This window comes from Ascaphus truei, chromosome 16, assembly GCF_040206685.1.
Source record: "Ascaphus truei isolate aAscTru1 chromosome 16, aAscTru1.hap1, whole genome shotgun sequence".
In the NCBI taxonomy this organism is placed as follows: Eukaryota; Metazoa; Chordata; class Amphibia; order Anura; family Ascaphidae; genus Ascaphus; species Ascaphus truei.
In genome coordinates this window covers 27620572-27636797 of record NC_134498.1, presented here as the reverse complement: position 1 = coordinate 27636797, position 16226 = coordinate 27620572, and the positions used below count along the sequence as shown (strand labels likewise).

Here is a 16226-nt window from a genome sequence, read left to right as displayed (position 1 = left end):
GTCCCGCTGGGAGTTGTTTCCATGATCGGTCCTGGTTCTTTGGTGGAAGCCACCCACACGCGGGCTACCGGCTTCGCAGCTGTGGTGCGTTGCCCCCAATAGGGTCCGTTGGAATGCAGGGGTTCCGGACAATCTGGTCTGAGGTGACCAGTGCTGTTGCAATTGTAGCACCGGTGCTCATGCCGGAGCTCTCCCGCCTTCTGTGAACTGCTGCCCCGCGGGCAGCTTTTGGGTCCACTGGGGGGTACTCACAGCTTTTTTGGCCGGCAGCGGCACGGTCACCGCTTTGGCTGGTACCTTGGCGGTCATCTGGGACCGGCTGACCACATAGTCATCTGCCATCCTCGCCGCCTCTGTGTAGGTCTTGGGTTTTTTATCATACACCCAAGCTCTCACCGCCAGCGGGTTCTGCTGAATGAGCTGTTCCTGAAAGATGAGGTCCAGCAGGCGTTGGTAAGTCCTGGCATGGGGTAAAACTGTGGTGAAATAGCAATAGTTCTTTCAGGTGGTCATAGTCATCAGCAAACTCCTCTGTAAGCGCCATGAATGTCTGCTTAGCCAAGCCGGAGAGTAGCGGGTCCAAGCATGCAACCCGATGCTCGGGAATCACCTTGTACCGCCAGCACTGCGTCTCAAAGTTCCTTCAAAACATGTCGATCCGATCAGTGCCTTCCACGTACTTGGTGAGACTGTGCTTGTCCAGTTGGAGTTCATTTTTGCGGGTTTGGACCGGGGGGCATAAGCGGGTCTGTTCACTGCCATTGAGAGAAACTTTAGCCGCTCCTCCGCTGTCCCTCGGTCTCCCCACGTTGTAATCAGTGCCAACATTTCAGGGGTAAACGGACTGGTGGCCACAGCCATCAGTGCCCCTCTTGTCGCACTTGTCCCGGGAGGTGCACTTGTCCCCTCCCCAGGATCCTGCCACTCCGGCACTGGGTTCAGTCCCTGATCTCCGGGCGGCTGTACAAGGGCAAGCTGAGCCGTATCCTGAGACTCTGCCCGTTCGGCTTCATATGCTGTGATTGCGTCAACCATGTCCTCGACCTCCTGGTCCACATATTCCAGTCCATATTCACGGCACTTGTCTTTTAGCTGATTTCTAGTTTTCAGGTAATAGGCGTTCTCCGTTTCACTCATGGTTTTGGGTCGCAGCAGGTGAGGTGGTGTGACAACTTGCGTTACTTGTTGCACTAACATGTGTTCAATATCTTTAGGCCCAGGAACTTGCAATTACCATCAAGTTCCCACTAGATCACAGTACCCCGCAGAATACTGTAATCTAGGTCCAGTTCAATCCCGCCGCTGCCACCAGTTAACTTTAATAGCCTGTGACGATAGCCTGTCACAGGTATTAAAGGTTACACAAATCACTGGGTTGATCTGAACGAGTCTTAGATATAATAAAGTATATTTATTCCTTTGGATAGGTGAACACACAAATAATACAGTAACAAACAAGAAGTACACTTACTTTGGGGTTGGGAATGAGAAGTATGAAGCATAGCAATTCTCTCGCAATCAGGTAACAATCAGATGATATCAGAAGACAAAGGATACAGGGTGGACATCAGTTTATAAACCTTTTGTGCCCTATCCTTAACATTGAGTACAGTGGATTGGTTTTCAATTAACTCTAGCCACTCATTACCGTGGGAACACATTTTGACACATGCCCCCCTGCTAGTTGGTACATGCGCAGTAGAGCTCTGGGGTCTCATTTCTGTAACCCCTCTTCTGCATCAGGAATGCCAGCTAGTCTACCAGTTTGGGGTCCTGGCAGGATATTCTTTGTTGTGAGGTGTGAACTGGAACACTTGAAGACTGCTCTGGTTTGAGTAATCTCCGCCCTCATGCAAACAGTGGAGGTGACAAAATCCTTTGAAACATACTTAAGTCCTAGACATTGGGTCGCCTTTCTGGCCATATGCTACCCTGGTATGCAAAGGAATTTCCTCTGGGTTTTACCCATACATTTAAACACAGTATGAAAGATAAAACATAAACAAATCACATATCTGGTTCCGTTGGGTCCAGCAGGTCCAAACTTCCCAGTTCTCAATGCCGGAACTGGGACACCCTATGGTCCAATTTGCGACTTGCTACGACCTTCGGAGCCGGAGATACACAAATACACTTAAAACCGTTTCACATTTTAATACAAAAATCTCCGCTGTAAATTAAATCACGGTTTTTCACTAAATCCCCATTGAAAACAACGTGTTCCGCCGTCATAGGCTTTCAATGGCAAACCATCGTCTTGGCGGCTATGGGAATCCCCGCCATAGACTTTCAACGGGGCGACGCCGCCGTTGAAGTCAATGGGGTTTTTCCGCCGTAGCCGGTCAATGGGGTTTGGCCACCATTGGAGTCTATGGGAAAAATCCCGAACCTTCAAGGGGGTCCATACTCCGTCGGGTTGGTCCAAGCGGGTCAAGGATGGTTCTGCAGCGATGCCGGAGCAGTGGCTACAGATACCCCAAACCCTGATCCTCTGGGCCCTCCGGAACCGGAGCTATGGATTACCAAATTTCAGCTTTTGACACTTAGCCGTTTTCCTGAGCCGTTTCTGCCGCCGCCATTGGAACCTATGGCGCGACCCGCTCTTCTCGGTTCAACCCTTATCAGGGGTCCAGGATACGGGGACCCGGTTGTGGTCGAGTGGGGGGAGGTCTAGGAACTAGGGGCAGAAAGAATTTTATTTCTAGGTGCTCTAGAACTGTTTATTCCCACGCCACTTGTCGTTGAACTTGACTTGTTAAGTGATCAAAGCTCTCCTATTGAAAATGTATCCGCTTTGCGGTTAAGCGGTTTGGACGGCAGCCAACTCGTTCCTGGAAAGGTCTTTCAAGGATTCTCCATTGAAGTCAATGGGCCCATTGACTTACAATGGGAAACCGCCGCTCTTCCTCTCGGACGCCATCTGCTGGTCTTCTCAGGAAACAGGACTCAACAGCAAGATTCGCCATTGAAATACATGGAGCCCCAATGGCGGCCTATGGGAGCCTGCAAAATGGTGCCTGAAAAGGCGGGAAAATTACACAAAGGGCTATAATCACTAAACAACTATTAACCCTTGTGCTCCCGGATGGATCCTAGTGTGTGTGTGATGCAGACACTAATTAAACCAGAGGTTACAATAAAACAGGGGAACAGGGGAATACACATTTACATGTCATAACAGGGGTTAAATCACATTCCTTGTCTCCCTGGTGAGGTCAGGGGATGGCCAAATGGGGTGTAACCCCTTTAATACCGGGCCACCCCCTCTCTCCCTCTACATACAGGTTTTTGGGGGTGCTTAAAGACAATTATATGACCCAAATTATTGAGGAACAAACCAGGAGAGGGGCAGTTCTGGATTTGGTCATATCAAACTATGTAGAAGTAATAACAAATATTCAAGTCCTGGGACATTTGGTTAACAGTGATCATACCATGGTCTCGTTTGAAATAAATTATCAAAAAACAGATTACTTGGGTTCAACAAAAACCTTCAACTTTGGAAAGGTAGATTTTAATAAACTGAGGTCTAATCTAGTAGTAATACAATGGGATGATGTTTTTGCAGGGAAAAATGTAGATGATAAATGGGCAGTCTTTAAAACATTGTTAGAAAAGCACACTTATCAGTGTATACCCTTGGGTAATAAGTATAAAAGAAATAAGTCAAAACCAATGTGGCTAAATAAACAGGTAGGGGAGGAAATGGACAAGAAGAGGAAGGCGTTCAGATTCTTTAAGTCAGAAGGGACAGAGACATCGTATCAGAATTATAAGGAATGTAACAAAAATTGCAAAAGGGTAATTAAATTAGCAAAAATGGATAATGAAAAAAGGATTGCAATAGAAAGTAAGGTCAACCCTAAAAAGTTCTTTTAGTACCTTAATAACAAAAAAATGAGAAAAGAAAATATAGGACCCTTTCAGTGTGAGATGGGTAGGCAGATTATTGGAGATAAGGAAAAAGCAGAGGTATTAAACAAATTCTTTGCCTCTGTGTTTACCAGGGAATAATCAAGTTCAATAGTAGCGCCACAGGAGGAAGACGCATCCTCCATATTAATGACCAATTGGTTAACTGAGGAAGATGTTCATAAGCGACTTGAAAAAATTAAAGTAAATAAGGCACCTGGCCCCGATGGCATACATCTAAGAGTTCTCAAGGAGTTAAGCTCAGTAATAGCAAAACCGTTATATTTAATATTCAAGGACTCCATTTCCACAGGCTCAGTACCACAAGATTGGCGTAAAGCCGATGTGGTGCCTATATTTAAAAAGGGAGCTAGATCACAACTGGGAAATTACAGACCTGTAAGCCTGACTTCAATAGTAGGGAAACTACTTGAAGATTTAAGACGGGATAATATTCAGGAATACCTAATGGAAAACAAAATTATTAGTAATAGTCAGCATGGATTTATGAAGGATAGATCTTGCCAAACTAACCTTATTTGTTTCTTTGAGGAGGTAAGTAGGAATTTAGACCAGGGTAATGCAGTTGATGTGGTCTACTTAGATTTTGCAAAGACTTTTGATGCGGTTTCACACAAGAGGTTGGTGTACAAAGTAAAGAAAGTTGGACTCAGTAATAATATATGCACCTGGATTGAAAACTGGTTAAAGGACAGACGAAGAGTAGGTAGAGCGATGCTCAAATACCGTGTGTGCACACATACATATTTGTACTTGAGAAAGATAGTCCAGAAATAGGAACACTGTGTTTAGTCCATAGGCTCATATATATAGCATCATCATATAAGGGGAGGCAAAAATAAAGACCTAGAGGTCAGTCTGCCTGACTTCCGCAAAAACTGGTCAATATTGCACATCCGCACATCCCACCCTTAGTATATAAACATCCCCATAGGGGTATCAAGTAATAAGATGAGGGCTAATGCCCATTACTTGCCCAGGGGGTATCCTGGAATCTGTAGCGCCAAAGCCGGATGAAGGTTCCTCTGCGTGGACTCCTGATATCTCGAAACAATGGAGATGAAGGGAAGCAAAGGATGCACTGCAACTGGAAGGTTATTTTGAAAAAATATATTGGGCAAACTCCAAAATAAAATCGAGGGTATTTATTCAATGGACTCACACATGGGTGTATAACAGCCACACCAACGCGTTTCGTCCCGCAGGACTTTATCAAGGTGTATAAGGAAACACGTACCTTCTGCCAGATATAGCCCATATTTCATGCCAAAAGCCCGCAATGATGCACTGCGCATGTGCACCAGTGCCGCGTCGCACAGTCAGGACGCAGCACCATGCCCCACCAATCAAATCGAAAACGGAGTAACGTCAGAAGTGTGCGCCCGCGACCATGCTGGAACGCATGTCGCACATGCGCACCAGTGCCGCGCTGCCCAGTCACGACGGCACACCAAGCCCTAGCCCCATGACCCTGTTCTGTTTCCGGTCATGGGGCTTGGTGTGCCGTCGTGACTGGGCGGCGTGGCACTGGTGCGCATGTGCGACATGCGTTCCAGCGTGGTCGTGGACACGCACTTCTGACGTCACTCCGTGTTCGATTTGATTGGTGGGGCATGGTGCTGCGTCCTGACTGTGCGACGCGGCACTGGTGCACATGCACAGTGCATCATTGCGGGCTCTTGGCACGAAATATGGGCTATATCTGGCAGAAGGTATGTGTTTCATTATACACCTTGATAAAGTCCTGCGGGACGAAACGTGTTGGTGCGGCTGTTATACACTCATACAGATAAATGTAAGGTTATGCATTTGTGATACAAGAATAAAAAGGCGACTTACAAATTAAATGGAGATATATTGGGGGAATCCTTGATGGAGAAGGATTTAGGAGTGCTTGCAGACAGCAGGCTTAGCAATAGTGCCCAATGTCATGCAGTAGCTGCAAAGGCAAACAAGATCTTATCTTGCATCAAACAGGCAATGGATGGAAGGGAAGTAAACATAATTATGCCCCTTTACAAAGCATTAGTAAGACCACACCTTGAATATGGAGTACAATTTTGGGCACCAATCCTAAGAAAAGACATTATGGAACTAGAGAGAGTGCAGAGAAGAGCCACCAAATTAATAAAGGGGATGGACATTCTAACTTATGAGGAGAGGCTAGCTAAATTAGATTTATTTACATTAGAAAAGAGGCATCTAAGAGGGGATATGATAACTATATACAAATATATTCAGGGACAATACAAGGAGCTTTCAAAAGAACTATTCATCCCACGGGCAGTACAAAGGACTCGGGGCCATCCCTTAAGGTTGGAGGAAAGGAAATTTCACCAGCAACAAAGGAAAGGGTTCTTTACAGTAAGGGCAGTTAAAATGTGGAATTCATTACCCATGGAGACTGTGATGGCAGATACAATAGATTTGTTCAAAAAAAGGTTGGACATCTTTTTAGATGGGAAAGGTATACAGGGATATACCAAATAAGTATACATGGGAAGGATGTTGATCCAGGGATTAATCCGATTGCCAATTCTTGGAGTCAGGAAGGAATTCATTTTTCCCCTTAATGGGGTTTTATGTTTGCCTTCCTCTGGATCAATAAGTATAGATATAGGATAACGTATCTGTTGTCTAAATTTAGCATAGGTTGAACTTGATGGACGTAAGTCTTTTTTCAACCTCATCTACTATGTAACTATGTAATTACTACGCTTAAACAGGCATATTCATTTTAACTATATCAGCCTTAGGCTGAGTCCATGGTGACTCAGCCCATGAGGAGGCGCGCGGAGGCTGAGGGAAAGCGGGTGCTTTCCCTGGCCTTGGTTAGCGCGCCATCCGGGGAGGTGTCGGGGGGGCGGGCCAGTGACGTCACGGAGCTGATTCGCCCTCATTGGGCGAACTGCTCACGTGACCGGCCCTGCGCTCCCTTGAGCGCATGAATTAAAAAAAATTCTAAGACACGCTTCCGCACGCTTGCGTAAGCGAGCCCCTGCTAAAGCCGCTCTCATTGCGGCTGCAGGGGCTCACTGCCGAGCAGCAGCGCGCCTCAGCACGGCTGCGCTGACCATGCCCGAGGCCTTAGGTAGGCATAGGACAGGTAATATATAGCACCTTCACAATTAACTCTGCAAGGCAACTGCATAAGCTTATTTACACTAAATTGATTATGTGTATGTACTGTAGGCAAATAAATAAGATGTCATAAATATGTTTACTGACTACAGATTTGACAACTCACTTTACCACTATAATAAATACACTTGCTGCATATAGAAGACCCCTCCTTAAGGTAAAAAGAGTGCCAGTGAAAGGGGGTGGGGGGGGTGATGTTGATTTCTGGTGCAAAAAAGGTGCTTGGAAAGCCAGTATTTACAGGCAGGGGTAAAGTATGATGTGATCAAGCAAAAAGATTGGAAAACAAGGTGTTGATTAGGGACTGACTATGCATTTCTCATCATGATAAATAGAAGCTTTAACATTCCTGTTGTGAATAGAATCACCAGACATTTAAAGTCTAAAACGCTCAACAGGAGAGACGCGCAAAGCTTTGCCGGAGTGTGCGAACACAGCAGAGTTTGACATTTTTACTCTTTGTGCCCCAAAATTCGCAAGGTAACGAGTCATGTGACCATGCTTGCTTTCATTGAAATTGACAAAAACATTTGTCAAAAACAGCAAAATGACACATTTTTAGCCAAATTGTGAAACTAATATATATGCAAACTGGATTGCGTCCAATTCTCTAATACGCAGCACATCTGTGAAGAACGCTTACAGATCTTGCAGGATGTATTGTTTCCGGCACTGGGGCAAGCTGCGTGACCGCGCTGGTGCCGGAGGATTAGTGCTGCGGGTTGTCCGATCCGGAGGCATGGACCCCCTCAGTGACATCACGGCAGCGCTATCTCCGGAGCTGCTGCTTTTTGCCTTTACCGCCGCAACTGCGGAGACCGTAAGTCTCGCTACATCTGTATGTTGATCCATTACAAGATATCCATGATCCATTAGAAATGGTATCATCACCTGGAAATGAATCTGGCCATAAAATCTAATTGAGCAGGAACGGATGATTAGGAACTATGTTTAATATACAGAAGTAGCGAGACTACCTATCTCCGGAGCTCCGGCAGTGGCGAAAAAGCTTAAAGCCCCGGCTCCGAAGAAGGTGCTGTCGCGGTCACGCTATGGGGTGTCCCTGCTTATGGATCGGACCTGTGCATTAGTAATCACGCGGCGTGAAAACAGTAAGTCTTCCTACATCTGTAATTGGATAGTACAATGAACACGTACAAAAACTAACCATTAGAGAGATCTATTGCCCTATCCTTCTTACAACCGTCCCCATATGGCCAATTGGTGCAAATTGTGCTGAGCCAACGCACTGCGTCTTCATTCACTGACAGCGAGACCCAAACGGCAAAATACATCTCTAACCTACTGTAATAGCAAAACCGGTCGTTTGTATCAGCACAAACATTCATAACCTCATAAATGTGTGGTCCATACAGCCTCAATAAACATCATTTGATGTTAACGCTCTGTTTCCACCATCCTTTGATAAAGATATATCCTTTGTTACTGCAGACATAGTTACACCGTGGCCTCAGCATTAACACACAGGTGAAACATTGAAGATCTAGCGGTACATGTCTCAGGTGTAATCAGGTGAAGCTTTCTGTTTCTTGTTTCCAGATAAATGGCTCGAAATAAACTGAACTTCGCATTTCAAAGGAGATTGTATTGTATTGTATTGTATGTCTTTATTTATATAGCGCCATTAATGTACATACCTCTTCACAGTAGTAATACATGTGGTAATCAAATAAATAACAGATAATATAAATAACAGATCATGGGAATAAGTGCTTTCGACATAAACGTAACATTAAGGAAGAGGAGTCCCTGCCCCGAGGAGCTTACAGTCTAATTGGTAGGTAGGGAGAACGTACAGAGACAGTAGGAGGGAGTTCTGGTAAGTGCGTCTGCAGGGGGCCAAGCTTTATGTATCATGTGTTCAGAATAGTCACAGTGCTATTCATATGCTTCTTTAAGCAAGTGTGTCTTAAGGTGGGTCTTAAAGGTGGATAGTGAGGGTGCTAGTCGGGTACTGAGGGGAAGGGCATTCCAGAGGTGTGGGGCAGTCAGTGAAAAAGGTTTAAGGCGGGAGAGGGCTTTAGATACAAAGGGGGTAGAAAGAAGACATCCTTGAGCAGAATGCAAGAGTCGGGATGGTGCATAGCGAGAAATTAGGGCTGAGATGTAAGGAGGGGCAGAAGAGTGTAAAACTTTAAAAGTGAGGAGAAGAATGGAGTGTGAGATGCGGGATTTGATCGGAAGCCAGGAGAGGGATTTCATGAGGGGAGATCCTGAGACAGATCTAGGAAAGAGTAGAGTGATTCTGGCAGCAGCATTTAGGATAGATTGTAGGGAGACAGGTGAGAGGCAGGAAGGCCGGACAGCAGGAGGTTACAGTAATCAAGATGGGAGAGAATGAGGGCCTGAGTCAGAGTTTTAGCAGTCGAGCAACAGAGGAAAGGGCGTATCTTTGTTATATTGCGGAGGAAAAAGCAACAAGTTTTAGAAATGTTTTGAATGTGAGGGGCGAATGTGAGAGAGGAGTCGAGTGTGACCCCTAGGCAGCGTGCTTGGGTTACTGGGTGAATGATCGTAGTTCCAACAGTAATGTGGAAGGAGGTAGCAGGGCCAGGTTTGGGAGGAAGTATGAGGAGCTCTGTTTTAGCCATGTTGAGTTTAAGGTGGTGGAGGGCCATCCAGGATGATATAGCAGAGAGACATTCAGAAACTTTGGTTTGTACAGCAGGTGTAAGGTCGGGTGTTGAAAAGTATATTTGTGTGTCGTCAGCATAGAGGTGATATTTAAACCCAAAAGATGTTATTACACTGGCGACACACTTTATTCGAGCTCGGCTAGTCCCACGAATTCGGGTATACCTGGGTGTATTGAGGTTTGTGACTGTTTTCTGCCCGAGTGCATTGGGTTATTTTCTAGGCAGGGATTGAAGCATTTTATTCCCGCTGGCTGCAATACTGCACAGTATATATATATATATACTGCATTACAATTCATGAATTTATGCCATCTGGTAGACACGCGAAGCATTGCAGCCTATTAAATCCTAATCATTATCATTTAACAGATCAGCCGCCCGTCAGCCAGGCATGAACCCAGGCTGGGAAGGCAAACACAACGGGGCTTGTCAGAGGTGAGGAGCGGCGCATTCCAGGTATCTGCCAGGTACATACTGGGTATTTGCTCGAATAAAGTGTGTCGGTGCAGTAGGTCACCTAGAGAGAGTGTGTACAGAGAAAAGAGAAGAGGTCCCAGGACAGAGCCCTGGGGTACCCTCACAGAGAGATCAATAGAGGAGGAGGAGGTGTTAGCAGAAGAGACACTGAAAGTACGATGGGAGCGGTAGGATGAGATCCAGGATAGAGCTTTGTTCCGAATACCAAGAGTATGGAGAATATGAAGAAGAAGAGGGTGGTCCACGGTGTCAAATGCTGCAGAGAGGTCGAGTAATATGAGCAGAGTGTAATGACCTCTGTCTTTGGCAGCATGGAGTTCGTCAGTTATTTTAGTGAGGGCTGTTTCCGTGGAGTGAGCAGTGCGGAAGCCAGATTGTAGAGGGTCTAGGAGAGAATAGGTGTTGAGAAAATGGAGCAAGCGAGAGAATACAAGACGTTCAAGGAGTTTAGAGGCAAAAGGCAGGAGGGAGACAGGTCGATAGTTAGAAAGACAGGTAGGGTCAAGCTTGCTGTTTTTGAGTAATGGTATGACTGTTGCATGTTTGAAGGAGGATGGAAAGGAGCAGAGGGAGGAGTTAAAAATGTGTGTGAGCGTAGAAATTATAGTAGGAGCAAGAGCTTTTAGGAGATGGGAGGGAATGGGGTCAAGAGGGCAAGTGGTAGAGGGAGAAGAGGCGATCAACAGCGACACATCCTCCTCTGAGACAGTGGAAAAATAGACAATATGAAACCCAGTGACTTGGAACGGCGCTATAACAACAATTATGTGAAAAAATTAATGAGAATAAATTATAAGGTGTTGCTGAAATATTCTCAACCTTCCAGGGAATATGCACTGATTCCCTTACAAGTAGTTAGATCCAGGGCAGGAAGGGAGCGATGTCATCAGGAACACCCAGAAAAAAGAACATAGAATATCATAGTGCAGTGGGTTAACTAAAACGTGATTTACAATAAGATATCTTGGCTCTTATAGATGACCTATTTACAACAAGTAAGATAAAAAACAGCAAGTGGTTTAAAGATGGTTCTTGGAGACTTCAACTTGCAGTGGCAGGTGGGTATGGCCGCAGCATACAACAGTAAACACTGATATCAGGCTGGATGGTATATTCACGAAGACCTCAACTTCCAGTCAGATACACGCAATCATGCAGGAATAGAGGGAAACCATAGTGTTGACCAGATAACACCAGACTTTATAAATAAAAGGTATAAGACATGTACTCACAATGTGATATACGGACAAAATCACATAAGGTTTTACTTGAGGCAGTTGGTATGGTAAATCGGCAGATGGAAACTCCAGTCCCTTCAGTATCCCTCCTCGAGGGTGCCCCCTCGTCCGGTCGCGGATGGAGAGCGTCTGTCATCACGTCCGGGCCTTGTGGGGACGACTTCCGGTTGGAGTGGATAGGTGAAGGGATGATGGGATCGCCGTACCAACACTGTGCCTTCGGGGATTTAACAGCTAGCCAGAATGCGGTTCAGCTGTGCTGCTACTCTGCTAAACCGGCTCAATGCGTTTCGCTGTGTACCACAGCTTCCTCAGGAGTTGAGCCGGTTTAGCAGAGTAGCAGCACAGCTGAACCGCAGTCTGGCTAGCTGTTCCATCCCCGAAGGCACAGTGTCGTTACGGCGATCCCATCATCCCTTCACCTGTAGCGGCTGGGGGGGGGGTGTCTCTGTGAGTGTGTGTGTGTGTGTCTCTGTGAGTGTGTGTGTGTGTGTCTCTGTGAGTGTGTGTGTGTGTCTCTGTGAGTGTCTCTGTGAGTGTGTGTGTGTGTGTGTGTGTGTGTGTGTGTGTGTGTGTGTGTGTGTGTGTGTGTGTGTGTGTGTGTGTGTGTGTGTGTGTGTGTGTGTGTGTGACCTTTGGCCCGTCACTCCACCTCAGGCCAATGAGAGGTGTGCGGGGGCGGGCGGGCCAAGGGAGCCATCTCATTGGCCTGAGGCGGAGTGACAGGCCAAAGGTCCAATGCGATTGCCGCTAGGGACAGGACAACCAGACACGCATACTACACTTTGAGAAATATATATTAAGATAGGAGCAGAGAGTGAGAGAGAAAAAAGTAATGTACAGAGAGGAACTTGTTAGAAAGGGAGCGAGCATTCCAAAGGGCACAGGAGAAAGGGAGAGAGGAGGGAGGGTAGCAGGGGATGGGTATGAGGTTGGAGGGGTTGACACCAGAAGGAGTAGAGGTTGCAATTGGCAGGTGAGGACGAGCGCATGTAGGAATAAGACAGGGACCAGGATTAAAAAATATATAGCTTATCTCTTTGTGGGAATATTAAGCGTTGTGAACTCTGTTATTGAAGTAACTGATGTTGGCCATTTAAACACTGTTCTTCTCTTTCATTCCTAAACTTTACCACCTAACTTTACTCCCTGTTATTATTATCCCACGGAGAAGTATAAAGCAAACACGCACTAAGAGAACCTATCGTTTTATTAACACAATTACAAGGAAGTATATTTTTTATTAACTGTATATTCCTTGTTTTTGGTCTATAGAACACACTTCAAAAATGTGCTTCTTAAATATTTAGAGGGTATATGACATGTGGTTATTGCTTTTTCTATACCAGGAATTGCCAACTCCAGTTCTCAAGGGCCACCACCAGGTCAGGTTTTCAGGATATCCCTGCTTCAGCAGAGGTAGCTCAATCAGTGGCCCATGCTTCGACTGCACCACCTGTGCTAAAGCAGGGATATCCTGAAAACCTGACCTGTTGATGGCCCTTGAGTACTTGAGTTGGTCACCCCTGATCTATACCATCATAACTTGGAAATTGACAACTCTGGAAGAGTATTTTGGCCTGTGAATGCTTTAGATTTAATCATATATTAGATTATTACCATTGTGCTTCACTTTTTTAACTTTACGCCCTTCATTTACGTTTGTTTTGTGATAAAAATGACATTTGCTGCCAGAAGCATTATATACAATTCAGGGCTGCCTCCCCCTTCTTCACAAGTCCTAGCTCACTTTTCCAGATTCGAAAAAAACCCTTTCATACAACTATTTGATTTAAACATAATAAGCTGCATTAATTGTTTCACTGTCGCAGGGTCAATGTGTTTGCAGATTAATTACCAAAGATACATTCCAATGCTATTCTACAAGGGCACTCATGGCTGACACATTCATTTTTCCTAAAGTTATTATTATTAAAGTTAAACTTGGAGATTTACAGTTTAAGCTTCTTCAGAGACAACTGTTGTTTTGATTCACACGATAAGTACAAAAGTTGTGCACTGAACTCTGATACCTTTTATCTTCAAGCAGATCATATTGCTCCTACCAGAGAACTACCCACACAGTGAGCTGCCAATGAACCAATCTGTTACGTCAACTGGAGACATTGCAGCTTAACTGACTGGCCCGCTGGAGGTTTTCCTACATTCAGATACTAAAGAAAAGAAAGAGAAAACATAGCTTATATACTGTATACTGTACTGCATACTGGCAAGAGTAGCTAAAGATCAGAAATCCATGGGGTGATTTTATATTGTCCGAGGCAGTAATTCGGGTCGTTATGGGCCTGTAAAACCCCATTCATTTCAATGGGGATTTTTGGCTGTTATTGGCCCATACAGCTGCTTGAGACCATTTAGAATTACCCCTTACAGACAAGTTACATTGTGGTTCCAGGCTATCGTTTCCAAACACAGATTTCCAGCTGTTTGGCAGCAGGGAAGTATTTAACATGGTAGCAAAGAAAAATCTCACTCGCTTTACTCACAGAATTTAAATCCTTTTATATTTAATCTGCATTTTACTCCCTATTAAAGTGGTGGCCCGCTGCAGTTCTCAAGGTCAGGTTTAAGAATATCCCTGCTTTAGCACAGGTGGCTCAGTCATTTACTAAGCCACCTGTGCTGAAGCAGAACTGGAGTTGGCCACTCCTGCCCTATTACCTAAATCTATCTGTTTTCCTTGTACTTTATTGTCATGCCTTTGTTCTAGTACTACTTTTATTCTGATACATGCTAATCTCCTTTACAGTATACCTATGAAGCATGTAAATATGAATCTTGCCGTGTCTATTCCCCTCCTTAATATGTACGTAGATGTCATCAAGTCTTCTTCTCCCTCACCCCCCTCCCCTCCCCACCCCCCTCCCCCGGAAGGTCTCTTTAGCGCTGTAACTGCGCTGCAATCATTAAATAAAACCCTTTAACATGGCGCCATGCTTTTACTTAATCGCCATTACTCCTGGAGTATGACTTCATTATAACTTGATTAGCTATGCTTCATTTACACATTGTGGAAACTAATTATTGACTGCAGTCATTTGAAAGTAAATTGCAGGCTCTCTGCTAATGCTCACGAAAGTTACTGAAAAAAACATTTGCATATTATAACAATTCAGCCGCGCTTTATGTATTTGACAACTGTGATGATCTAGCTGTGACTGCTTGTTTAAACTGAAGCAGAATCCCAGGCGCTGGGTCATACTGTCAGTAGCGGAGTATAACTGGTTAAAGTGTGTACAGACCAAATTGCTGTGTGTCCATGTAGTATCCTATTGCCAAGAACAAACACAACCACAGTATCGGACACGAAATCCCCATTGTTGCAAGATATTCTGGATCTCTTCCAGCGTAGGCACGGTTTCCTGGAAAGGTAGCCGCCTGTCCAAGGCATAACGTTTACGAGACATAGTGTTTTCTTTGTCAACTACAGAAATACACATTTCTACAACATTTTCGGCATTTGCATAATTGCATGTCATTTTATGTTTTTATTAGTATGAGTATTAATTAAATGAAACTCTTTGTAGCTTTGCATTAATAAATATTATTTTTGTTGTCCTTAGAATTCCATGTTTGTTCAGGGAATTACTGGAATCATACATAGTACCACTAAATGTAATTTCTTCAAACATTGTCTGTTTATGCCAAGCACAGACATTCAGTTGCATGGATCCTTAGTTGTTAGTGAATGTACAGTATAATCTTATGGTACAGGTATCTTTCTCTGACTCCAACTTAGATGATGAAGGCAAAACGACGACAGTATGTGGTCTCCGGAAAACATCACGTTATTTTGCAGATAGAGTGTGTCCTTTAGAAATGCATGCAGGAGATTTCTTCTCAACTCAAAAAAAAAAAATATCTATTCTTAGACATTGAAACAATAATGCATTATTTATTTAAGATACTACAGTATACATTTTTAATGAAGAGCTGCTATGCTGGGTTTAGTTACTTGTTCATTGTGAGTGCATAATAATTTCTGTGTTTTCTCCTAGTGTAAAACCTTATCTGGAATATGCGATCACATCATTTCTCTCTCATCGGACTCCTTGGTGTCACAGTCAGCACATCTAGAAGTTGTTCACCTCACTAACATCATGCCCAGTGAAGGACTGGTGAGTTCCACCCATTCTGTGTTAATACAAAAACCGTTGAAGATACCCACCCACGTAGATCTTTCCACTTATATCCAATTGTATCAGCATGAGAACCCTGGTCTCTAAATCTGTATGTTCTTTAATGAAGTTGCTGGCATTGGAACCTTTGTGCACACAATAGAAAAAAACTGACGTTCATATATAATACAGCTCATTTTAAATCTCTCGTGCACGGTCATCTGAAAGAAGTTAACTGTTGGTGCCTCTTCTTAAAAGCTTTCTATATTCATTTTGATGTATTAAGTCAAGGTGGCCAACTCCAGTCTTCAAGGGCCACCAACAGGTCAGGTATTAGGGATATCCCTGCTTCAGCGCAGGTGGCTCAATGTGTCGAAGACTGAGCCACCTGTGCTGAAGCAGCGATACCCTTATAACCTGACCTGTTGAGGGCCCTTAAGGAATAGAGTTGGCCACTCGTGTATTAAGGATTGTTGGCCTAATGATTAAGGTGCTGGTCACGTACACCCAAGCCTGTAAGCTCCATACATTGGGTCGCTTACACTTGGTGAAATCTTGGGCATATTGTTTTGTTTCCCTGCGCCTTCTAATGACACACTTGAAACTGTATATCGTTCCTGTTAAAACATCATGACGTAGAC

The 16226-nt window shown here is 44.6% G+C and overlaps 1 protein-coding gene and 1 long non-coding RNA gene across 6 annotated transcripts in view; one reads left to right on the top strand and one right to left on the bottom strand.

Annotated features, from left to right (window-relative positions):
* Window positions 1-16226, top strand: part of LOC142467326 (connector enhancer of kinase suppressor of ras 2-like) — a 497579-nt gene that overhangs the window by 260531 nt on the left and 220822 nt on the right. For all 5 annotated transcript variants that reach the window (XR_012788363.1, XM_075572875.1, XM_075572877.1 and 2 more), the window contains exon 6: window positions 15466-15585. Coding sequence is in view for 4 of the 5 variants with exons in the window: in XM_075572875.1 (XP_075428990.1) it covers window positions 15466-15585 (120 nt within the window). In the remaining variant the exon portion in view is untranslated. The remainder of the gene's footprint in view (window positions 1-15465; window positions 15586-16226) is intronic.
* The window catches only part of LOC142467327 (uncharacterized), a 99225-nt gene that overhangs the window by 20319 nt on the left and 62680 nt on the right, over window positions 1-16226 (bottom strand). The gene's annotated exons all lie outside the window — the stretch shown is intronic.